At 49.3% G+C, this 25,278-nt stretch overlaps 1 protein-coding gene across 1 annotated transcript in view; it reads left to right on the top strand.

Moving 5' to 3' along the window:
- Positions 1-25,278, top strand: part of TRIO (trio Rho guanine nucleotide exchange factor) — a 349,468-nt gene that overhangs the window by 261,438 nt on the left and 62,752 nt on the right. The window contains exon 34 of the mRNA XM_081520842.1: positions 3,371-3,614. Coding sequence (XP_081376968.1) covers positions 3,371-3,614 — 244 coding nt within the window. The remainder of the gene's footprint in view (positions 1-3,370; positions 3,615-25,278) is intronic.

Raw genomic sequence — 25,278 nt, 5'->3', positions numbered from 1 at the left:
GTCTGAGAAATCCCCTGCAACGGAGAAGGAGGCCGGCAAAGGCTGGTGATGAGGGGGCAGTGTCTGAAGTTGAGCTTCCCAGGGCAGAGCCGGGGTGGTGACTCATCAGGACCACGCGTGCTGCAGGCCTGGTGGATGGGCGGCCGTCCGGGGAGAGCTCGGCCAAGGGAAAGGGCCGTAGGAGGTGCGGGCTTGGGTGCTGGGCTCCTCACTGCCGCTTGTCCATTGGTCACATTTCCCTGGGATGGGAAACATTCCTCCTTTTCGTTACAGGGATTAACCGCTTCCATAACATGGGTTTTTGTTTTTGTTTTTACGAGGGAAATTCTTCTCCACACTGGGCCTCTGCCTTTAACCTTGTAACATCAGCCCCTTCAATTGTTCACAGAGAAGCAGGAGAGATTCAGTATGGTTTTTCCAAAGAAGAGTTTGTAAAATTTAGAAGGGGGTGTCTCAGTCACTGGTGGAAACAGTCCTTTGCAGCAAAGACAGTTTCTTTCGTCGACATTTAAGCTTTATTTAGGATGAGTTTTGTTTTGTTTTGTTTTGCTTTCTGGGGTTGTCTAGTGGACATGTGTTTCTTATTCTAACTATCTGAACTTGATCTGTAAAGAAAGGCTCGGTTAGAACAGGAGGGCAGCGGGGAGCACGGAGCACAGCAGAGCCGGTGGGCGGCTGAGGTCTCTCTGCAGGGCCGCGAGCCCGGGCGGGGGGCATGGCTCCTAGCTCTGCCGGGGGCGGAAGGGGACATGTCTTTCCACCCGCCGCAGCCCCCCACCCACCCATCTTCTTGTTCTCCTGTGCTGAATGCCTAAAGAGTGACAAAACCGGGCACACATCACACACCGAACACAGGCAGACTTCCCTCCCGAAGCCACAGAGGAAAAGCCTGTGTTTTGTTTTGCTTTGCAAACAGTGCCTTCATTTATAGAGCAAGCCTGTTTTACCGTTTTCACTTCGAGTGTGTGAGCATTTGCTGGACGTGTGTGAGCATTTGCTGGACGCAGAGCCCGGCCCGAGGGTGCTCTGGGAGGAGCCTGCTCTTCAGCATCTTGCCCTTAGAAGCTGAGTGCCAGGCCTCGGCCCCGGGGTCTCAGCAGTGACCTCCGACAGGCCTGGGTGTGCCCTCACACACGGGGCCTGGGACGTTCACAGGAGGGCGACACAGACCTGCCTCCTGGTACTGAGGGCAAACACACACACATACAACCCAAGACACGGCTCATGTCAGGATTGAGGCAGAATTTGTTTAAGGACAAAGTTGCTAAGGATGCTAGACACATCTGAGGAGCGACTTCTCAGAGGAACTTGACAGGGCCTTAAATGAGACAAACTTAGATGAGATGGGCAGGTAGGGCTCGAAGTGGAAGGGACCATGGGCACAGGGCAGCCAGACCTGCCTCCGAAGGGGGACATGGCCGCTCGGGCTGTGCAGCACGTGAGGAGCCACGGAGCGTCCCTGGGGAGTGGGCTGGGACCCCGTGAGAGGAGCTTTGAGTCTTCTGCTAAGGAATGTATGTCTGAGACTCTCGAATCAGAGGACAGCGGATCTGAGCATGTGGCAGCAGTGTTAGGTAGTTTGCAAGGAGAGTCCGGATCAGGCGGGCCCTTAGGAGACCACTGTAGAAATCCAGGTGAAGTGAGCAGTGTGGGCGCGTGGAGGGAAGGGGCAGTCAGACAGACATCCCAGAGTCAGAGTGTTTGGAGGGCGAAGGCACGCGACTGACGGTGGTGCCCAGAAGGCAGCCCGGGACGGGACACGGATGCGGAGGAGGCGAGTCCTGAGTCGTGTCCCAGACTCACTGCTTTTCGGGGACGCAGCGTGGAGGGTGTGGTGTGGACCCCACGCAGGGTGGGGGACACATGGGGGATCTTGAACCTGGGGCGGCCAGACCGAAGGGCCTAAGGGGACCACCCAAACACGGGACGCTGGTCACGAGAGACTTAACGCAGGCGGGGCGGTGGTGAGCATGCAGGTGAGCTGTCCCCAGGGCGTGTGCGTCTGGGGCAGGTAGACAGCACACGGTCATGAGAGGCCCGGCGACTTGTTTCCCGAGCAGAGATCATGGCGCTGGTGCTCTTCATGGAGTTTGTGGGTGGGCTTCCGAGGGCCTAAGACTTGGAGGAGTTTGGCCAGAAAACGGGAGTGAGCTGAGAGGAGAGGGGAAGGAAGGAGGGAAAGGCCTTTCAGGCCACAAGCCATGCACGTGGAGGGGCGTGTTGGGGTGTAGGGTGGGGCGGGGGCAGAGGGTTGGGGAGGTGCTGTGGGGGCTGGGGAGGGCTCTGAGGGTTTTGGGGAGAGACATGTCTCGGGGTCCCGGACTCCCTGCTCTGCAGGGACCCCCAGCCCAGGCACCTGCCGTCTCTAGGCCACTGCACCCCCACCAAGCCCGGCTGGACTCCATCCCATTTTATCACCATGTCTCATAACAACCCCCCCAAAAAAGCCTGCGAGCAGAGTTTGCACTCGTTTGAGCTATGCCGTGTGCTAAGTCACTTCAGTCGTGTCCGACTCTTTGTGACCTCACGGACTGTAGCCTGCCAGGCTCCTCTGTCCATGGGGATTCTCCAGGCAAGAATACTGGAGTGGGTTGCCGTGCCCTCCTCCAGGGGATCTTCCTGACTCAGGGATCAAACCTGTGTCTCTTATGTCTCTTAGGTCTCCTGTCTCCTTGGCAGGTGGGTTCTTTACCACTAGAGCCACCTGGGAACTCCTTTACCCTAAGTTTAAAAATGAGGAAGTTGACCTATAAACAAACAGAGGTTTGAACTGTGTGGGTCCACTTATAATAGGTGCATTTTTTTTCCAGTAAATACATAGATGTGCTATAAATGTATTTTCTCTTCCTCATGATTTTCTTAATAATGTTTTCTTATGCTCTAGCTTACTTTATTGTCAGAATACAGTACGTAAGGCACATGGCACGCAAAATATGTTAGTCAACCATTCTTGTTATTGGTAAGGCTTCTGGTCAACAGTAGGCCTCTAGTTTGGGGGTAGTCAAAAGTTATGCACAGATTTTTTTGACCACGCAAGGGGTCAATACCCCTAACCCCCACGTTGTTCAAAAGTCACCTGTCCATGGTGCTCTTTGAGAAGGGGATATGTCTCAGGCAAACATTCGGACACTCGTATGAAAAATCTTGAGGTTCTGACAGTGTAACACACTGGAAAATACGTTAGAATGTGAAAAAGTTAAAAAACAAACAAACCATTCACTTGGTTTGGAAAGGAGGTAAATTAAGGGATGGGAAATTGAGAGCCCCCACTCAGCCGGCATCCTGCACCCTGATGCAGCTGGGAGTGGGCGCCAGCCTCACCTGCTGCAGGCCAGGGCGCGCTGCCTGACCTGTGCACTCTCCTCCCCAGCTGTCCGGCGGCTGCGAGCTGACTGTGGTGATCCACGACTTCACGGCCTGCAACAGTACCGAGCTCACCATCCGCCGCGGCCAGACCGTGGAAGTCTTGGAGCGGCCCCACGACAAGCCGGACTGGTGCTTGGTGCGGACCACTGACCGGTCGCCCGCGGCTGAGGGCCTGGTCCCCTGTGGTTCCCTGTGCATCGCCCACTCCAGGAGCAGCATGGAGATGGAGGGCATCTTCAACCACAAAGGTAGGCGTTCATGGGCGACCGTGACGTCCTCTCGGAAATGACAGCGGGGCTTCCGTCCACACTTCCTGCAGCCCCGTAAGAGGTGCGATCCCTGCTGGTCACTGGCACCCCAGCCCTTTATCACTGCGTCCCTGGGCCTTTTTCATCCCCCGGGGGCTGCAGTGGAGGATGAGGATGTCACCTGTCACTCAGAAATAAAGGTGCATCGATCATCTCGTTTCCCTGACCGCGTTGTAAGATCCCAGGTTAAAGAAGGGGACGGGGCTGTTCTCTTGGAAGCCAGTGTCATTCATAAACAGAGCAGACAGAGAAGGCAGTGTTCTCCTCCAGGTGATGTTGACAAGAGGTAAGAGAGGTGGGACCACACTCAGCGTCTCCCTAATCAGGTTTTCACATTGTGGATTGTTTTGTTCGTGTTAAATACTAGACAGTCAAGTGTGCAGGCCCTGAGAGCATAACCGTGCCGTCTTTATAGCCTGGTTAAGTGTCTCGGGGCATCTGAGACCCCCCAAGTTCCCTGCCTGGAGAGGGAACACAGCTGGACCCCCACAGGGAGGCAAGCGGAGTTGGGCAGGGCTCAGTGTCAGGGGTCTGAAGCTCTGACAAGAGAGATCGCTTTTGAAAGAAGTGTTTTTCCACTGAAATAGCAGGGTATTTGAACAAAACAGCGTTTGACATTGCTTGGGGACTTTCTTTAGACACAGGCAGCTGTCACAAGGCTGCTTTTCCACATGTGTCAGGACAGGTCCGTAATGGCCTGCTAGCAAGTCTGTTTATCTAAACATCCAGTGTGGTCACTGCTGGACTGATGTGGTTTGAAATGGGGCCTGTCTGAATTGAGCTGGTCTGCAAGTGCAGAATATACACTGGACTACAAGGCTTAAAATGAAAAAAGAATGTACAATTATTTTATAGTCATTACATGCTGATATGGTAATATATTTTATAGGGTGAATTAAAGAAAATATACTATTAAAATTAATTCCACCTGTTTCTTTTTACTACTTAAATGACGGCCGCTAGAAAATTTTCCCTTAATGTGCAGCATGCACTATGTCTGCTCATTAGTGCTGGCTTTATCTCTCATCTTAGTGAGGAGCTGATTGGAGACTTTTAAGAGCCTCTCAGAAACACTGATCTTCAGTTTCTAGAAAAACGCAGAATGGGAAGAGTTTCTGTGCTGTGAACCACATTGTATCAGCCTTCATTTTCTGCAGTACGGGCAAAGGGCCGATTCTTGCAGACTCGGGGGGTCTGCAGTTTGTTCACCCTTCCTGAGAGAGCAGCACGGTACTCTGCATGTTCCCGTTCTCTCCTGTTGGCATTGGGACATCCCAGCTGCTCCCTCCGTTTGTCAGCTGTGCCCACTCGACTCACCCTGATGCGTCCTGGAGACGGTTCTCTGGCTCCTGAGGGTTAGTCACGCCAGTGAGCTACGTGGAGCTGCACAGGAAACAGCTCCTGACCGGCTCACCTCGGGGGTGAGCCCCAACTGTGCTTGGATCCCTCGGGGCCTAAATGTGACTTATCGTCACCTGAGGACACAGCTGGAAGAATTGGGCTGTGATGTCTCCAGGGATCTGAAGAGAAAGGCAGAGAATCTTCAGATTTGGCCCAGAGCCAAGGCGTCTGCTTTCATTTCTGGCCAAGCTGCCTGTGAGGCAGCGTTGGGCCCGCCCTGCTGCGGTTCTGGGTTCGGGCAGTGTTGGGCCCGCCCTGCCGTGATGCCCAGTTCGGGCAGCATTGGGCCTGCCCTGCTGTGGTCCCTGAGCTCTGAGTTCAGGCAGTGGCCTGTGCTGGGCTACCCATTAGTGTTTCCGGGGTTGCACTATGTATTTAAAGTCCTTGAGTCTGAGTTGAAAATAAAGTCCCAACTCTTTCTCCAAGTGCATCTATTATGTGCAGAGGAGCCCTGGTGAACTTAAGCTACAAATAACATTGGCTCTGAAAGACTTATTTTCGCATGTACCTTTCCTGTGGTGTGTTCTTTACTTCCCAGTGTTCGCAATTACAGACTAGCTGGGCAGAAAGAACTATGTATTTATCACACTTGACTTTGTCCTGAAAACCTCCTGTGGAGGTTGGATTTATGCTGGTTTTCTGGTTCAACTCCATTCTGTCCCCTGAGCCTTTTCTTTGATACTCTGTGTCTTCCTAGCCCCTGAGACATGACTGCTGCTTTTCACAAACCCTCTGCTTTACTGAGACTGTGTTTCTTTGTTGAGTAAAACCGGTTGTGAACTAATGGGCATTTAGCAGATTGGAGCTCAGAACCTGATCCATTTCTTCCTTCTGTCTGGACTTTTTATTTTTCCTGCCGTGTAGGGAAACTTGAGGTTGTCTGTTTCCGTGCAGTGTTAGGACTTGGGCGGCTGATGGGGGAGGAAGAACCTGCCTTAGGCTCTTTGACAAGACTCTGCCAGAGCCTCCTGTCCACATTTAGGTCCAGGAAATCAGGCAGTGACCAGGGCCTCCATGTCGGAGAAGAGTCTTCAGCAAGTAGTCAGGGCAACAAAGACCGAGGATCCAAAATGATCCTCAGGGACTGCGGGACGAGAGGCCGCTGCCCCCTTGGGAGGCCCCACAGCAGCCCTCCTCACTCTGTGTGCTAGGCTGGGGGCGCTTGTTACTCACAGGTGTCCGCATCACCTTCTGAGCCCTTCTCATTCTGAAAGCCAAGCTGGGTTTGAGGGACCCCCCTACCCCCCACCCACGCAGGGTGGAGTTGAGTATGGCCCCTCCTCCCACGCAGCTGGACGTTCAGCACTCTCCGGGTCTCCTCTTGGCGAGATCACACAGGCGGGCTGTGGTCTTTGCAGTAGTCATGTACAGATGTGAGAGTTGGACCATAGAGAAGGCTGAGCACCAAAAAATTGATGCTTTCTAATTGTGGTGCTGGAGGAGACTCTTGAGAGTCCCTTGAATAGCAAGGAGATCAAACCAGTCAATCCTAAAGGAAATCAACCCCAAATACTCATTGGAAGGACTGACGCTGAAGCTCTAATACTTTGGCCACCTGATGTGAAAAGCTGACTCATTGGAAAAGACCCTGATTCTGGGAAAGGTGAAAGGCAGGAAGAAGGGGGCGACAGAGGGTGAGATGGTTGGATGGCATCACTAACTCAATGGACATGAGTTTGAGCAAACTCCAAGAGATAATGAAGGACATAGAAGCCTGGCGTGCTGCAGTCCATGAAGTTGCAAAGAGTCGTACATGACTGAGCGACTGGACAACAACAGTTTGTCTCTAGTCACTCACTGTTGATCTCTAAAGATAGTTTCTTCAATATCTGTGATTCTTGCTGCTCTGACCTTCCAGGTGGAAGGAACAAGCACATTTGCTAATCTCTAGGTCCAAAATTTCACAGCCTTTGTGCCTCAGTTTTTTTTTCACAAGTCCCCAATCCAGACACCTTGAATTTACAGTGTGAAAAACATGCCTGTGGAGATTAAATGTCTCTGTGTTTGGTTGTGTGTGATTTTTAAGAATTGCAGTGTGGCTGTGAGTATAAATACTCAGGTCAGCCCAAAAGGCCCAGTACTCACTGAGCACTGCCAGGGCCTTGGTGCTTTTCAGCAGGGCTGGAGTTGGAATGTGCTGGACGATGAGAATCCCTGGGAGCTTAGGGCTTCCCTGGTGGCTCAGCTGGTAAAGAATCCACCTGCAATGTGGGAGACCTGGGTTCAATCCCTGGGTTGGGAAGATCCCCTGGAGAAGGGAACGGCTACCCACTCCAGTATTCTGGCCTGGAGAATTGCCTGGACAGTGTGGTCCATGGGGTCACAAAGAGTCAGACACGACTGAGCGACTTGCACTTGACTCACAAGCCCCTTGTCCCACGCTGTGTGTCCCCTGGGTGATGTGGGGGAGGATAGAATTAACTGATCTAAGTGAGCAATAAGAATAATTGTACAATTTGTTCTTCAAGGAGATACTTGTGTGTGTTTGAAACTAGACTCCAGTGAGAACAATATTCATGGGAAGGGCTCATGCGAGCGAACTGCCGTGGAGCAGTGTTTGCCGGCAGGCGGCCCTGGAGTCTCGTTCTCGTCTTGCCCCGGCCGCCACCCCCCATCGCAGCCTCTCAGGCACGGGTGGCGCCCAGACAGCAGCCACTCTGAGCAGAGCGAGGCCTCAGTGAGTCCCTGTGCCCCTCCAGCCCACCTCCCACCCCATCAGCATCTCCAGGGGCTGGGCCCCTGGCGAGTCCGCTGAGCCAGCCGGATTGAGACGCGCTGGCCGCCACCTCCCACCCTGTTTGTCATCATTGATTGACTGCTGATACAGGGTCCCGGAATTATCTCAGAAAATCTTAGAAAATCCGAGGGGTTTTTTTCCTGTCCCACTGTCTCAATGAGGAGAGCTGTCACTGTTCTCTGTTTATTTACTTAGTCTTGGCCCGGAAAGTAAACAGGAATCTCAGAAATCTGTTTATATTCCCAACAAGGCAAGCCTAGGTGGGTCAGCTGTGCTCTGCCTTCACAACCACACGTGAGGGGGTGTGAGAGCTTAGCTCTGGGGTTGGGGTGAGAACTCAGCGGGCATCGCCATGGCAGGGCAGGGCCCCAGCCTGGCGGCATTGCCCAGGAGCAGTAAAGACAGGATGGACGATGCTCAGTAGGATTGTCTTGGTCAGGTCTCATCCCTGTTTAGCCTGTGTCAGAGTGTCCTTCCATGTTAAGGCTGACTCGTACTCCACCATATGGATAGGTGACGGCTTGCTATCCATTCATCTGTTGATGGACACGGGGTGCTTCCACCTTTGGACCTTTGTGAATAGTGCTGCTCTGTCTTTGGATGCTTTGGGAAGTACACCCAGATGTGGAATTGCTGGGTCATATGATGGTGCTGTTTTTTGATTTTTGAGCATGCTCACCACATTTTGTTGTTGTTCTTGTTTTAGTCTCTAAATCATGTCTGACTCTTTGCAACCCCATGGACTATAGCCCACCAGGCTCCTCTGTCCATGGAATGTCCCAGGCAAGAATACTGGACTGGGTTGCCATTTCCTTCTCCAGGGGATCTTCCCAACCCAGGGATTGAACTCACATCTCCTGCATCAGCAGGCAGATTCTGTACCACTGAGGCCACTAGGGAAGCCTCCACATTTGGTTACTTTTATCTGAATAGTACCTGTGGTGCTGGAGAAGACTCTTGAGAGTCCCTTGGACTGCAAGGAGATCAAACCAGTCAATCCTAAAGGAAATCAACCCTAAATATTCATTGGAAGGACTGATGCCGAAGCTGAAGCTCCAATACTTTGGCCACCTGGTGCAAAGTGCCGACTCATTGGAAAAGACCCTGATGCTGGGAAGGATTGAAGGCAGGAGGAGAAGGGGGTGACAAAGGATGAGATGGTTGAATGGCATCACCAACTCAATGGACATGAGTTTGAGCAAACTCCAGGAGTTGGTGATGAACAGGGAAGCCTGGTGTGCAGCAGTCGGCGGGGTCACAAAGAGTCAGACATAACTGAGTGAACAACAACAGCAGGTAGTACCTTTCAAGCCTGTTCTCTTTCACCCATCGCCACCTTGTCTCCTCCCCACTAGGTCTCCCAGCTTCACTTCTCACCCTCTTTTTGCAGCCGAAACATAAACCTGGTCGTCCTGGGCTCCTGCTTAACATTTCTTCTGTGACTTGCTGTTGGTCACAGAATAAAGTCCCAGTTTCCTAATACGTCCCACAGAGCCTTTCCCCTCACACTCGTGTGCACGTGTACACACACGCTGAGTGCACACGTACCCTCTTTCTCCCCTGGTGAGGTCCTCAAATAACGGGAAGGGGGAGTTGGTTCTCAGTCCCTCACACCTACCTGACGTTTCTGTCTCTTCTCACCAAATGTAAAACCCTTCAAGAAAAAAATGAATGTATCCAGTGAGTCTGTGGAGGTGAGGGAGCCATTAACAAGTATTTCAACATAAAGGCTAAAGTTAGGGTAACCTGAGAAAGTCTGCACGAGATGAACTCCAGGGGCCACCGAAGACACACAAGGAGCCGCGTGGGAACTCACCGAAAGAACCTGAGAAGGTGCTAATAGGAACAACGGGTGCAGTAATAGTGCTAAACTTACAGATGTGACGGGGAAAGTACAAGGAACACGGGCTGTAAACAGCGGGCTTGACGAGGGGCAGGGAGCCGGGACCCTGAATGCAGGTCACAGGGCCTTTACGTGGAGGCCTGTAACTTGTTGGGGGGTGGACTCAGCCGGGGCGTTCACTGGCAAGTGAGAACCATTTGTCATGATCCACTTTGTCCAGTTCTGTCCTGTGTTTTTTCACTTTCAAGATACACAACCTTCCTTAGATAAACCCACGGGGCCACTACTCAAAACTGTGAGAAAGGGACATACCATCGAGACTGGGTTACACTCAGAATCACGTGCAGTTTCTTAGAACAAATGAAGCAGTGATGGATGAATGAATGGATGAAGTGCCCAGATCCTGGGTCTGGAGGTTGTAAGTTCCACCTCTGATTCTCAGGGTAACTGCTGACACAGCCACTACGGGAGGATGAAATTGGGACACATTTCCCTTAAGGCCCAAGTTGCAGGAGTGTCTGAGGCCCCACCACGCCCCGTCCAGGGCTGTTCTCCTGACCTGGCCCCTTCCTTCAACTCCCTGTCCACATCCGAGCCCTGGGAGGTCGTGGCTCTGCCCACTTGCTCGTGGCACCCACCAGTTCCCGTGCCCTTTGGCCCCATGCTGTACAGGTGAGACCAGGTGACAGGACTCACCACAGATTTGCAGGTGGCGGAAGGGGAGGACTCAGAGGCCACTGGTGTGTGCTCTCTCAGGAACCCCAGGCCTCACCTGCATTCCCAGCCAGTGCCCATCATCTGGGTTTGGCGAGCCCCAGCCCGGAGGGTATATATTAAAGCGGTTCCCCTGCTCAGAATGTAAGCAGTTGCTAAGGTTCAGTCCTGAATATTCACTGGAAGGACGGATGCTAAAGCTGAAACTCCAATACTTTGGCCACCTGATGAGAAGAACTGACTCATTGGAAAAGACCCTGATGCTGGGAAAGATTGAAGGCAGGAGGAGAAGGAGATGAGAGAGAATGAGATGATTGGATGGCATCACCGACTCAATGGACATGAGTTTGAGTAAACTCCAGGAGTTGGTGATGGACAGGGAGGTCTGGCATGCTGCAGTCTATGGGGTCGCAACGAGTCAGACACGACTGAACGACTGAACTGAACTGAAGGTTCCTCACCCTGATCCAGACCACCTTCCCAGTTCCCAGGACAGCCCACCTGGCCGAGAGACACCCCTTCCTGAGAGGAAGCCTGAACTCTGCTCACAGGGCCAAGGCCTCATCCTTTGCTTCTCTACCTTCACCAGAAATGTATACACAAAAAGATGGAGCTCTGGGACCGAGGCTTCTTACGTTTCCCCAAGGATTTTGAGACAGCTGGGCTTATGTTTGTTCAACCCAAGTATCATCTTCCCTACATCGTGAAACCCGCTGCCCCAAGGATGAATCTAATCCACCACACATGACTGCTTATGACTTTTAGATGACCCACGCCTTTTAGGAAAGTGTAAGACAAGACATTAAAAAGGCTTTCCCAATAAGTCTCATTAGTCCTGTCTGACTCTTTGAGATGCTGTATATAGCCCACCAGGCTCCTCAGTCCATGGGATTCTCCAGGCAGGAATACTAGAGTGGGTAGCCATTCCCTCCGCTAGGGGATCTTCCTGACTCAGGGATTGAACCCTTATCTCATTATGTTTCCTGCATTAGCAGGTGGGTTCTTTACCACTAGTGCCACCTGGGAAGCCCCAAAAAGGCTTTAGTGATTTTAAAAATCTTAGTTGCGTCTATTGTGGTTCTGCTGTATTTAGGCATCTGCTTAGTGCCAGATGGTCCCTGTTAATTAGAAAGCATAGCCACCCCAGGCACGCCAAAGCACAGACATTCAAACCTGTATCTGCCACACGTTCTTTAAAAATATATATAATGGGGGATCTATATAATGTTTTAAAAAATTAGCTTGGAAAAGAGCACTTTTTGGTCTGTTTGAACAGCTGCTAATATAAATCCCTGTGGGAAGAAAAACTGAGGAACAGAGAGTTGCCCCAAGAACAAAGACTTAGTCCCTCCTCTGAGCCCCAGGGTGGATCCAGGGCGAGGGGATCGGCCCAAGACCTGTGATTAAGGCGTGTTTTCTGTGCAGCATATAATTATGGAGCCACACAAGTGGCCATGACTGTGTTGAATGCTTCATGGTGGAGGTATTTTCATGCTCCGTCTTCACATTAAGGTGTTTATTAAAACAGGAAGAAGACCTGAGAAGGTATTGACACCATCTATATTAGATGATCGCGAAATTATATATATAGCGAAGCCATAAACAATGAATCAGCAGGCCGTCTTCCCACAGACGACCATGGCACGGTGTTTAGGGCAGGAGACGTAGTCAGGGAGAAGAGATCACCGGGGAAAATTGTGTCTTGTTCACACAAGGGTGACTCAGAGCCAGGCAGGGGGACTGCTTCCTGCCTCTCTGTGGACCCTGCTTTAACTGTCTCCCTTATGACATGCGCACGTGTCAGACTTTGCCATTCATTAGACAGCCTGGGGTTTCTCTTTTAAATGTGTTCACTCTTAATTCGTATCTCCTGAAGCTCTGAAAGGTTACAGGGAGATGATGTGTTTGGTGCACTGGTTTTCATTAAATATTTTGAAAATGAATAAACACTGTCCATGGAGGGGGATGTACATGTATGTTTCAGCCAGAGTCGGTGACACTTGTTTCCTGATAGTATTTACTAGGTCGCGACTCCGAGGACACCTGATAAAACAGCACGTGCACACCAGTGGAGGAGTGTGTGCTGGGAAAACTGAAGCCCATTTGGCTTTGGCCCCTGTGTTTCTTTCTCTGTTCTGAGAAGTGTGAGATGGTTTTGTGATTACTTTGTGTGCCTAAAGCTGAAACATTAACAGAATTTTGAAAGATTTGACTGTAGATCCTGTTAGATAGGGTAGGTCTAAAATCTATGACAAAAAAAAGCTGTGACTGAAACGCAGAAACGTCACTTTGCCAACAAAGGTTCCGTCTAGTCAACGTTATGGTCCTTTCAGTAGTCATGTATGGACGTTAGAGTTGGTCCATAAAGACTGAGCGCCAAAGAATTGATGCTTTCTTATTATGGCACTGGAGAAGACTCTTGAGAGTCTCTTAGACAGCAAGGAGATCAAACCAGTCAATCGAAAGGAAATCATGCTTAAATATCCATTGGAAGGACTGATGGTGAAGCTGAAGCTCCAATACTTTGGCCACCTGATGTGAAGAGCTGGCTCATTGGAAAAGACTCTGATGCTGGGAAAGATTAAAAGCCGAAGAAAAGGGAGATAATGAGATGGTTGGATGGCACCACCGACTCAATGGACATGAGTTTGAGCTCGCTCTGGAAGATGGTGATGGACAGGGAGGCCTGGCATGCTACAGTCCGTGGGGTCACAAAGAGACACAACTTAGCGACTGAACAAGAGCAACAGCAACCTGATAGTTGAGCTGCAAATGACATGGAGAACGGAAAACATCTGCAGAGACCCAGGCTGAGTCTGTCGCAGCAGGTCCTGATCTAATCTGATAGAAGCAATGGTACCTGTGTCCAGAAAAATGTACATTGGTACAAAACTTTTACATACCATTTCAGCGACCCTCACATTCAGAACTTTGTTACTAAATAAGGGAAGAAATATCAAATATTAAAACTTATTTTTAGATGTTTCACATGGTTCAAAAATAAAACTGAAACAGTGTAAGTTGAGGAGTCTGGTTCCCACAGTCCCATCGGCCACACGTGGATCACCATCTGTGTTCGTTACTCATTTCTGCATCTGGTGCTGTGTGGGGCACATGCAAGCCTGTGTTCACTGTTCACTCCTTCCATTTTCCTACCTAAAAGGGAGCGGATTTTGCCCTGACTTTGTCACTCAGCCATACCTTTTTTAGTACATAGAGAGGTGTCTGCCTCATCTTTTTCCATGGATGGGAGAACTTGCCGTGTGCACGTCTCTTAGCTTAGTAACTCGTGCAAGGCTGAGCACCCTGGGCTGCTGCTGTTATAAACAGGGTCACAGAGGGTCACTGCGTGTAGATGTCTTCTCATTCATATGCAGGCCTGTCTATGACGAAATTCTGCAAGTGAGATTGTTGGGTTCAATGGTAAATGCATTCATGGAAAACAAGCTTTTGAGGCAGAATCACTTGAATCATAAATTAATCAGATCAGGGGCTTCCCTGGCGGCCTAGTGGCTCAGTCTCTGTGTTCTCAGTGCAGTGGGCCTCGTTTGATCCCTGCTAGATCCCACATAGTTGTAGCAACAACTGTTTATAAGACCCAACATAGCCAAATAAATAAATAAATAATATTTTTTAAAAAATAATTAGATCAGAAAAATATCACAGTAAACAGGCTATTTAATGACATTTCTTTTGTCTATTTTTTAAATCTTGGTCGGAGTCATGAGATTTGCACTGTCCCGAACACGCTGAGTTCTAATTTTATCTTGCTGTTCAGTCCCTAAGTCATGTCCTACTCTTTGCAACTCCATGGACTTCAGCATGCCAGGCTTCCCTGTCCTTCGCTATCTCCCAGAATTTGCTCAAACTCATGTCCTTTGAGTCAGTGATGCCATTCAACCATCTCATCCTCTGTCGTCCCCTTCTCCTGCCTTCAGTCTTTCCCAGCATCAGGGTCTTTTCCCAATGAGTCCGTTCTTCTCATCAGGTGGCCAAAGTATTGGAGTTTCAGCTTCAGCATCCGTCCTTCCAGTGAATATTCAGGACTGATCTCCTTTAGGATAGATTGGTTGGATCTCCTTGCTGTCCAAGGGACTCTCAAGACTCTTCTCCAGCACCACAGTTTTCTCTCACCCAGTTAGAAACAAAAAGCCTGCCCCGTTTGAGTAAGGGCCCTCTTTAAAGGCGTAAATGACTTGAAAGTCGTTTCCGTGTGACCCCTGTGAGGTGAGACTTTGGTGGAGGTTTTCTTTCCCACAGGGCTCTGCACCAGGAGTGTGCAGTGAAATGCTGACATAAATACTGCCTCACCAGGGTCTGCATTTTGTGCAGATTCAGTCAGAGGGGTGCAAATGAGGAGTTCGACAGTTAACGGCAGAATGATGGTAGTTTCTAGAGAGTGAGTGACCTCCTGTAGTATGTGTCTAAAAGTAGCTGTTTGTGACTGTTGTGCCGTGTGTGTGTCTAGAAGTAGCTGTTTGTGACTGTCGTGCCGTCCGTCCACGCCAGACCACACCACAGCGTCACCTGTGAGAAACATGTTCAGGAGACCGTGCTCTCTGTGGGGCTTGGAAGTCTCCATACAATCTCTGTACTTCCTGAAGGATTCAGTTTCTAATCACAAGCATTTCATAACGAAGTTTGAAAAATACTATTTTTTAAAATATTTATTCACTGACTGATTTATTTATTTGGCTGCAGTGGGTGTTACTGTGGTTTGTGGGATCTAGTTCCCTGACCAGGGATTGAACCCAGGCCCCCTGCATTAGGAGCACAGAATCTTAGCTATTGGACCACCAGGGAAGTCCCTGAAAAATACTATTTTTAAAACCCTGCCCAATGCAACTTTTTCCTTCTTTACTGACACTCTGAAAAGATTTTGGAGGAGCGAGAGGAGTGTGGGAGGCTGGAGGTCAGTCAGAGAGTTCAAGAGGCTGACCTTTGAACTCTCCTCTCTGTCTGGAAGAAGGGTCCTGACCCCCTTCCCTGTGCCCTCTGTACGAGCGGGGCTGCCCTGGCATCCCCTGACATGATTTGGTGCTGGGGCCTTCGAGTTGCATTGTAGGGTGGTCTCTGACCAGCGGTGGCTGGACTATTTGGACAGCTTGACCATTCCACAAGGCTGACCATTCGAAGTGTTAGTCGCTCAGTCGTGTCTGACTCTTTGTGACCCCAGGGACTATAGCCCGCCAGGCTCCTCTGTCCGTGGGATTCTCCAGGCAAGAATACTGGAGTGGGCTGCCATTCCCTTCTCCAGGGGACCTTCCCGACTCAGGGATCGAACCTGGGTCTCCCACATTGCAGGCACATTCTTTACTGTCGGAGCCACCAGGGAAGCCCATTTTTCAAGGGCGTCATCATTTTCTAAAAACTCTTCTGACCAGGCTCAGACGTCTTTGTGTCTTAAGGGCCCTTTCAGACATGTGAGATTCAATAAACAGGCTCATTCGCCTGGCAGCTCTGGAATTCCGTGCTGGTCTCTGTAGTCTTGAAGCCTTGTGACTTCAAGTGTATCCTCTCCCTCCCCCACCTCTTCTCCTGAGTCTGTAGAACTTTGAATTTACTAGCAGGAAAGAATATTCACGTTCTGTTTTTTGAGATAGATTAGCTTCCTTCGGTCTCAAAAATAATGAGTCCCAGATGATTATCAGATGGGACAGAGGCTGCCTCGGTCATCTCAGGCCGCCCTCACACAAACCACAGACTGCATGGCTTGGACAGCAGACGCTGATTTCTTCAAAGTCCTGGAAGCTCTAGGTGCAAATGAAGGTGTGGGCAGGCTCACTTTCCTCCGAGGCCTCTCTCCTTGGCGAGCAGATGGCCACCTACTTGTTTGTCCTCACGTGATTCTCCCTCTGTGTGCACCCCGGTGGCTCTCTGTGTGTCTAGATTTCCTGTTCTAATGAGGACCTCAGTCATACTAGATTTAGACCCACCCTTACAGTTTCATTTTAACCTGGTCACCTTTTTAAAGACCCTGTCTCCAAATCTGGTTACATTCTGAGGTCCTGGGGGTTAGGACTTGAACTCGGGAGTTTGAGGGGGCCACAGTCAGCCTCACTGTGGAAAAGACCCTGATGCTGGGCAAGATCCAGGGCAGGAGGAGAAGGGGACGATAGAGGATGAGATGATTGGATGGCATCACCCACTCAATGGACACGAGTTTGAGCAAACTCCGGGAGAAGGACAGGTGAAGGACAGGGAAGCCTGGCAGGCTGCAGTCCATGGGATCACAGAGTCGGGCACGACTGAGCAACTGAACAACAGCAGTCAGCCTCTAGCAGAGGGACGGGTGGAGCCTCAGAAGGTAACAGTAGTGACAGGATGTGTGAGGGCGTGCCCTGTGCCAGGCGCTATGCTGCTTTTCTGTGCATTTAACCCTCAGGATACTCTGATGGCCGTGTATGCTGCTGTCATCCCCGTGTGATGACCGGAAGATGGACGCAGAGAGAGAGTAACTTGACCCAGCTTAGTAGACAGTAGAAAATGGGATTCTAAAAGGCAGTGGTCAGCCTTCAGGGCTCAAGTTCCTAACCACTGTGCGCCCTGCTCTCCATAGAAGCTGGAAGGAGCCTGTGGTCCAGTGGGGAAGCTGTAGTCTCCATAAGCAAACTCAGCTGCCCAGAGCCAGCCATCATTTGTGGAAGAGCCGATTCTAGAAGCCAGTCTCCCTTGCCCGCCACACGCAAGACCTTTTGCCTCCCTGGGGCTGCACACATTCCTAAGACACACCCCACACACACTCACACCACCACCACCAGCAGTCGGTTTCTCTGAGAAGGACCCAGTTTCAGCTTCTCTGATTTCAGTCATCAGACAATAATTCCAATTGCTTTTCCACTGCCCGGAGAAGCCCCCTGATGGAAATCTGTCTTTCTTCTCATTATGCCCCTTCACTCCTCTCCCACCTCCCTGCATCAAGCACAGAACCTCACCCTCAATGAGGGATGTCAGCCAATGAAAAGAAGAACCAGTCACAAGAGTAAAAATGATTTTTTTAAAATCAATCTGCATCCAGAAGTAAGAATTTACTGCTCCCTCCCCACCTAAAAGAAAAAATCAAAATCTGCCACTTTGCCTTTATTGGAAGAGCTTCCTGCCAGGGCTTCTATACTCCACGGCCTTCCCGGGGAGTTTTTCTGCAGAATTGGGATAAGAAAGGTGCGTACTGGCTGTCAGGAGCTGGCAACATCGCTCTCGTTTTTTCGAACACTGTTGTTTCTGTTAGTGTTTTCGGGAACACTCTTGTGGGGTTACCATCTCATATGGCCTTTCTGCACTTAATCCACACGCTGGTGCAAACAGAGAAGGTCACATCATGAGTTAATGTGGGGGAAAAAGCAGTCCTTGAATGTTGGTTTTGTTGGAGTAAAAGAGAAAAACTCACATCATCTGTGAAAAGATAGTAAGTGAAGCCATGAAAAGGAGCCTATCGAATTTTTGGCACCCAGTTGAAGAGCCCCAGTGCCTCCAATAAAGGTGCTTTTGTGGGTCGGCGACTGCGCTAGAAAGGGCAGGAAATGCAGTGCTGAATGGGGCCCTCAGAGGCAGGGTCCGTCGTCCCGTCCGCTCCCTCCAGAGCGGGAGGTGTTATCTGCGGGGTGGGAGACCGGACAAAACGTCCTCTGAACAGGAGCATCTTTGTGCGAGGAACCTGAGAAACTGGACTCCGGCGGTGCAGCTGTGCAGGAGGAGGGACCAGCGCCGTGGGCTCCCTGCGCAGAAAGGAAACCCTGGGGAGGGAGGAGCCCAGGGCTGGGAGGCAGGGCGAGAAGCAGCCTGGAATCCCCGGCCCCCCAGGAAGCTGTGGGGTGCTCAGATGTGCTGCCTGCTTCTAGTGGTTGAGGTTTCAGGACTGGATGGAAGATAGGCTACTGAAAACCTGTCAAGGAGCGATGATGGTGTTTCACGTCTCCAGAAAACACTATTAAGTTTAAGAAATTTTCAGTAATATCCCTCACAGTTGTGTCATTTGTGTTTCCATCTCAAAAGCATTAGCTGCTGCTGTTTTATGGAGCCTGTGTTTGGCGTGTAAGATTTCGAGGAGCTTTTTTTCATCCTATTTTAACTGCCCAGTGACTGATGTTTGTTTCTTCAGAAAGTGCTGTAGTCTTAATGGAAAGACTTTAGGTCCTTTGGCTCATCTGAGTGTGATGTCCATTTAAGTCTGTTTTTAGTTCTGATTTAATAAAGCACCCTTTGTATGTGGATCTTTTTTTTTTTTTTTTTTTTTTTACTGGTGGGGTCTTTGGGTGATTTTTTTTTTCGAGACCTCCTTTGGCAAAAATGATCTTGTCTTATTTTTTCTGGACAGATTAATAACGGGCACTTGAACATCGAAGTTCTCATTTTAAGTATTTGAGGAATAACTATCATAAGAGAAGCTTACATGAAAAGTGGTTGAGGTAGGGTGGGTCATTGATTTTTGACCAAAAGAATTTCTTGTCAACCAATTTAAATAAAAATATCTTTATTTTCATGAGAATGAGATTGGCTTATATAATTTTGCCCACAATCATGCAAAAGATGATTTCATATTTGTTCAGATCTTTTTCAGTAAATCAAGATTCCTTTATTCACCAGTCGTTAATTTGCCTAACATTTTTTCCCCACAAAATTCTCTGATTTTAACCTGTTTCTCTAGCAACTTTTTCACACTCTCAACTTCTTTAGCTATTGACAGTTATTTAATGTAGCATTCAATTTTTTATTTTTAAAATCTTTTAATTTTGCGATTATTTTAGACTTGGGGAAAAGTTGCAGAAATAGTACTGAGAAGTCCTGTATCCTTTTACCTAGCTCCTCTGTGTGACATGTCACCTGACCCTGGTCCAGTGACCAAAACCAAGAAACCAGCCCGAGGCAGCACTGTTAACCAGCCACAGGCCTGATTTTGGATTTTGCCTTCATGTCCTTTTTTGGCTCAGGATCCAATGCAGAACACGTGCTGTATTTTTAGTTTTCTCCAATCATGGTAGTTCCTCCACCTGCTTTGGTTTTTCAGGAACTGGACACTTTTGAGGTATTATTGTTATTCAGTCACTAAGTCATGTCTTACTCTGTAGCACGCCAGGCTCCCTTGTCCCATCACCAACTCCCGGAGCTTGCTCAAACTCATGTCCATCGAGTCGATGATGCCATCCAACCATGTCCTCCTCTGTCATCCCCTTCTCCTCCCGCCTTCAGTCTTTCCCAGCTTCAGGGTCTTTTCCAGTGAATCGACTCTTCACATCAGGTAGCCATAGTATTGGAGCTTCAGCTTCAGCATCAGTACTTATTAGTCGCCTTTTATTTTGTAAGATGTCCCCCAGTTAGAGTTCACCTGATGCTTTCTCATGATTAAATGTAGTTTACGGGTTTTTGCCTAGAACACCACAGAAATGATGCTGCGCCCCACTTTGTGTCATTTGGGGCTGCAAGAGGACCCCGACGTCTCGTTGCCAGTGGTAGTGACCTGGATCACCTGGTTACAACAGCATCTGCAGGTTTCCCTCCACTATGAAGTTATAGTTTTTCTCATTGAAATTAATAAATACCTTGTGGGAGAAGCTTTGAAGCTATGAAAATATTCTGTTTCTCCTCTTGCGTTTACCCACTCATTTCAGCATCCATCAGTGGGTCTCGCCTGCAACAATAATTAGTACTGTGGAGTTTGCCTTCTGACGATTTTCTGTTTTCCTCATTCCTGTAAAATTTGTTCATTAGAATCTTGTCAAAAGGAGTGGTCCCTCTGCCTCATTTATTTATTCAACTGTTTATATCATATGGAGTCATGGATATTTGTTTTATTCTGTGAGTCATTATCCAGTACTGCCCTAATTTTGTTGCTCAGATTGTTCTAGCTCTGGCCATTAGGAGCGCGTTTGGGTTGGCTTCTGTGTACTCAGGACACACCCGCCTAGTTTTGGGAGCGCTTGCTTGCTTTCTGACAATGCAGGATGCTCCCAACTCATCCGGTGTTATCTTTGCCACAGTCCTGGACCAACTGTTAGGTCTTCTCAGCAGACACGTATGTGCACCTACCCACGTGTGCACACACATATCTATCTTCATGTTATCTCTCTCTCTCTGTGTGTGTGTGTGTTCATATAGACGTAACAAACATATGTTCACATCATGCTGAAGCCTCTGACCCCTGTCCAGCAGCACAGTGTTCACTCTGCCCTTCCTTCCCCTTTCCCTGCTTGGAACCTGTTTCCCTGACAGTAAGACGCCTGCATCTCATTATCCCAGCTATATTTACTTACTTCCTCAGTCCTGTTCCAGGAGCCCTTTTTTTTTCTCTCTCTCTTTGGAAATTAAATATTTTCTTTACCTAAAATGACTTGGCTTTGCAGGACTCGACTCACCTTTTCTCACTTGCCAACCCATGACACAAACTTAATGATTCTTTTTGTCTTTGGTTTTACAGTATATAATCAAAATACTGTTTTTCAGAGTCACCTAGCGAGCTCTTTTCCTCCCCTCCCTCTTCAGTGCGGTTCTGTTTTGTCCATAGCGCAGCTAGTTTATTTGCTACAGTGTTTACCTTGCATTTAGAGGACACACCTGATCCTCACTGATCTTACTTATTTGGGGGTGGGTGTGAGACAACCGCAGTTCCAAGCATCAGCACTCATTTTCCTTACATACAGATAAGGCTCGATTTTTTTTTCTTCCCAGCACCCCTTGCTGTTGGTCCTCACAGAGAAGCATTGGGTGATACATTGGTTTAAAAGCACCATCTTCGGCAGCTCACCTTCTGTTTCTTTGGTGACACTTTTAATTATATGTCCAGCCATCAAATGAAGTTATCAAAAACATCCGCCGTGCCAGGATCCCCCGAATTTCTTGTTTTCCTTCATAAAGCCCACTCTTTAACTTCTACATTGTGTATCTCCTATTTTGTCAAATGCCTAAAATGTTTTTTAACCCACTGCATTGAGGTAGTTTTCATGTCTGTCTGCCTTCTCTTGCAAAGCTCACCTCCATCCATCCTGCCCTGAGCTCAGCTGTTTCCTTTCTCTGCCAGCTCTCACACTGTGATCACGGTTTCCTGACCTCCTCTCCTACCTGATACGGATCTCGCTCTGCAGACAGACTCCTTCTGTGCCAGGAGCGTTAGCCTCACTCCGTCCATTCTGAAGCGGCCCAGTCCCTTCCTTTCTGGTCCCGGCACGCTGCCTGCTGCCTTTTCTCACAGCCTCTCCAGTTCCCTGAAGTCACCAGCGTCTGTCCCCACCACCCGTTCCTTCCCAGCGTCAGGGACATGGTTCCTACAGACTTTGCCTCCCAGGTCAGCCAAGGTCATACGTGGGTCTTTCTCACTTTGACACATTTCAGACTCTTCGAGCAGAGTCCCCAGCATACCTCCAAGGCAGAAACAAGCATTAGAGGCAGAACTTACTTGCGGGAAGCATTTGCCAGTTGTTTGGACTTTATTGCTTTTCCTCAGCTTCTCTCCCATCCCTTCCACTTAACTCACAGCAGCTCTTCTGTTGCTTCCATGTTTGTCCGTCCAGGGCTTACCAGGTGGTGCTAGAGGTAGAGAACCCCTCTGTGAATGCAGGAGACGTGAGAGGCGTGGGTTCGATCCCTGAGTCAGAAAGATCCCCTGGAGGAGGGCGTGGCAGCCACTCCAGTATTCTTGCCTGGAGATCCCACGGACAGAGGAGACTGGCAGGCTCTATAGTTCATAGTGTCACAAAGAGTCGGACACAACTTTGCAGGCACGCAGGGGTTAGATGATCACCCTTTCCACATGGAGACCGTGTGTTAGGTACCTTTAGTTGATATAATGTGCCTTTACCACTTTTTTTTAATTTATTTACTTTTTTTACAAGCTGCCATATTATGTGGTAAACACTCTGTGATTTCACACTTGTGTGACTAGGAAAAGAAGGGCATGGGAAAAGCTTCCTTCTTTCCCCTCCTTCCTGCTGTGCTACATTCCTCTGACAGATGTAAACTTGAAATTTGAAGGGTGCAACCACTGAGGAAATTTCTCATATATCTTAGCCAAAATTATTTGATTCATTTTTAAACATCATCCCCTTCCTCTCAAGTGGGAAGGTATATTACACACAAAGTAATTAATTTCCCTGACAGCTCTATTTTTTTTGTTCTAATTAATGGCCCTTGCTTGGCAGTCTTGTGTTTTTGGAAAGGGACAGAGTGCAGTATTTAATAAGGGCCATAGTAAATGAAACCCTAGAATGTCAGTTAGCTTGACTTCCTCTAGGACATAATTTGTACTGCTCCTTTTGCCAACGAGAGAAGGTTATTTATTCGGTAATAAAGTTTTCTTTCCTCACATAGAAAGTTCTCTGTGCAGAATTCCGCCTCTTCCTTGGTCCTGGCATAAGTAGGCCATCTGGATCTATCATGGGACCATTTGTAAGGAAAAACAGCCTTGGGCTTTGTTTTTGGTCTTTTAAGAATATGAGACCTAATAAATGCCAAGTCCCACTTTGTAACAGTTTGTTTTAGGAGTTACTACAGAGATGGCTGTCTTTGGGTGCCCTGGATTTATTCTTTTATTAAAAACGATAATTCTTATTGTCTTAAACTGAGAAAGAAACTATTCAATAATCTCCCGCAGAAAGTCTTTAGGTAACAGAGGACCACGTTACAATTTTAGACATGTGTGTGAGTTAGTCACTCATTCATGTCTGACTCTTTTGCAACCCCATGGATTGCAGCCCACGAGGTTCCTCTGTCCATGGGGATTCTCCAGGCAAGAATACTAGAGTAGGTTACCATGCCCTCTTCAGGGGATTTTCCCAACCCGGAGATCGAACCCAGATCTCCTGCATTGCAGGCAGATTCTTTACCGTCTGAGCCACCATATTCCAGGTGATTGCCCCGATGCAAGAGCTGGGCCATGAGAGTGGATGTTGGAGAACTCTCTGTGTGCCTCTCAAATTAATGAGACACAGGAGAGGGAGTGCATCCACTGAACATGGAAGCTGAAAGTCAGACTTCGTGACCGTTAAACATGGATGTTCTAAGAAGCTATCATGCTGTATGAGACAGGGCAGAAAACACACGGAAACTTTGCTGAGAAAGAGTGAGGATTTCTGTAGGCTAAAGAAAATACCCAGTTTCTGAAAAGGACAAAAATCAGCTTTTAAGATGCTTTCCTAAGAACGCCTTTTACAGATCTCCAGTCAGGCTATTTCTTTTCACTCGTGTGGCTGCTTTTTTTGTGAGGAAGAATGAAGAGATGTTTCTAATAAGCAAGGAGCGAGTTGCAGCCCAGTGATGTAACCAGTTGGCTGCAGACCGAATTACGTTTCTTTCTGTTATCAAGGCACATCAGAAGGCCCTGTTTGCTGTGCATCTCAGAGCGGCCCTCCATCGAGAGGCACACAAAGCCCAAGGCAGGGCCCAGCAAGGGGAGGGCGGCCGTCACTTGCCATCTCCCCGAGTCAGGAAATCGCAGTTCTGGCTCGTGTAGGAGAGCACAAACATCTGGCTCCCAGCGCGCGCTCAGAATTTTCCTTGAGCTCCAATTAGGGTGACTGTGGTAGAAAGTAATCCAGGCGTCTGGCTCTTCCTACACGTGAAGCCCACGGCGAGGCAGTGCAGCCCACGGTGAGGCAGTGCGAGGCAGTGCGGGGCAGCCAAGCAGAGGGAGCGGTCCCTCCCGGATTGCATCTGAGCGCCTGGGCACCCACGCCTGGTCCTGCTGCCCACGGCATCAAGAAGCATAGCTGGGGGCAGGGGTCCCGAGCCTGTAGCCTCGAGTCAGCCCCGGCCGCACCATGCCGAATGGAATTAAGCCAGTGGATCCGCTGGACTCGCTTCCAGCCGTCAGCACAGCCTACCGCGGCGGCGGGCAGCCTGGCACCTGCAAGTACTGGATCCTGGACCTAGGTACACACCTCCCTGTAGCCCAGCCGCTGGCCCCCCGGACTGTGTTCTCTCAGGTGGTGGCGGTGGGCTTGAAAACAGAAAGGGTCTGCGCTTTACCGCTGAGATGGGTTGTCTGCCTTGTACGAGGGACTGCATGGGGGGCGGCTTTGCAGGAGACCTCTAGGGAAGGGAAGAGAAACGGGGCGCTGGGTTCTGGGCAGTGCTGTGGTGATTGATTGCTTGGGTCGTCAGTTATTCTGCCTATCTAAGGATTGCTTTTGATTATCCTTTTTTTTTTTCTTCTAAATGACATAAAACAGTCTACAGTAATCTGTGCCACTAATTGCCTCCTTCTTACAGTCGTGTCTGTTTCAGGTTTCACTTTGTTTAGGGCTTTTCAGACTGCTCCAGTGTCCTGCATGTGTATTTAGATTCTCTATTTGCTTCCTTTAGGATCTGCAGCCAAATGATTGTATAAAGTTATATGTGGGGACGGATCTGCCAGTAACCACCAGTTTATTTCAGGGGAACGTGTGCGCCTGGCTCCGGTTTATACCCAGAGCTGGAGCCCAGACAACAAAGCATGATTCCTGCAAAGGTCGTTTGAGAAGTAGAAAAGTGCCACTTGGAGGAAAAGGCATAAAAATAAAGAATAAAGCTAGGGAAGGAATTAGGTCTGTGGGTCTCCCTCCTGCCCTGCCAAGCTCCGGAGGAGGCCAGCTTTCCAGACATAACCTTTGACATCTGTCCAGACTGTACAGCCATGGAAAAGGATTTCTCACAGGCTGCACCCCAGCCAGGATGGCTTCTTCCAGAATGTTGGCCGTGACCCAGGGCGCTTTTAATGTTTGCCTGCCCTCTTCCACCCACTGTTACCACGCGTGCTGTTAGAGGTGGGTAGCAGGCAGGAGAGAGCCAGGGGCACCTGGCCAGACTTCGGGGTACTTCAGTGTACAATGGACAAGGGCTGAGGTGGAGGGACACCCCCCCCACCCCACCCCACCAGGGAAGGGGGAGGTGCAGAAATGTGCTTTGAGCATCTGAAGGGGACATGGCACTGTTGACATGTTTGT

The sequence above is a fragment of the Giraffa tippelskirchi genome, chromosome 8 (assembly GCF_054371585.1).
Source record: "Giraffa tippelskirchi isolate mGirTip1 chromosome 8, T2T-mGirTip1v1.2.pri, whole genome shotgun sequence".
Lineage (NCBI taxonomy): Eukaryota > Metazoa > Chordata > Mammalia > Artiodactyla > Giraffidae > Giraffa > Giraffa tippelskirchi.
The sequence above is the reverse complement of the archived record's forward strand: the minus strand, read 5'-3'. Positions and strand labels throughout refer to the sequence as shown.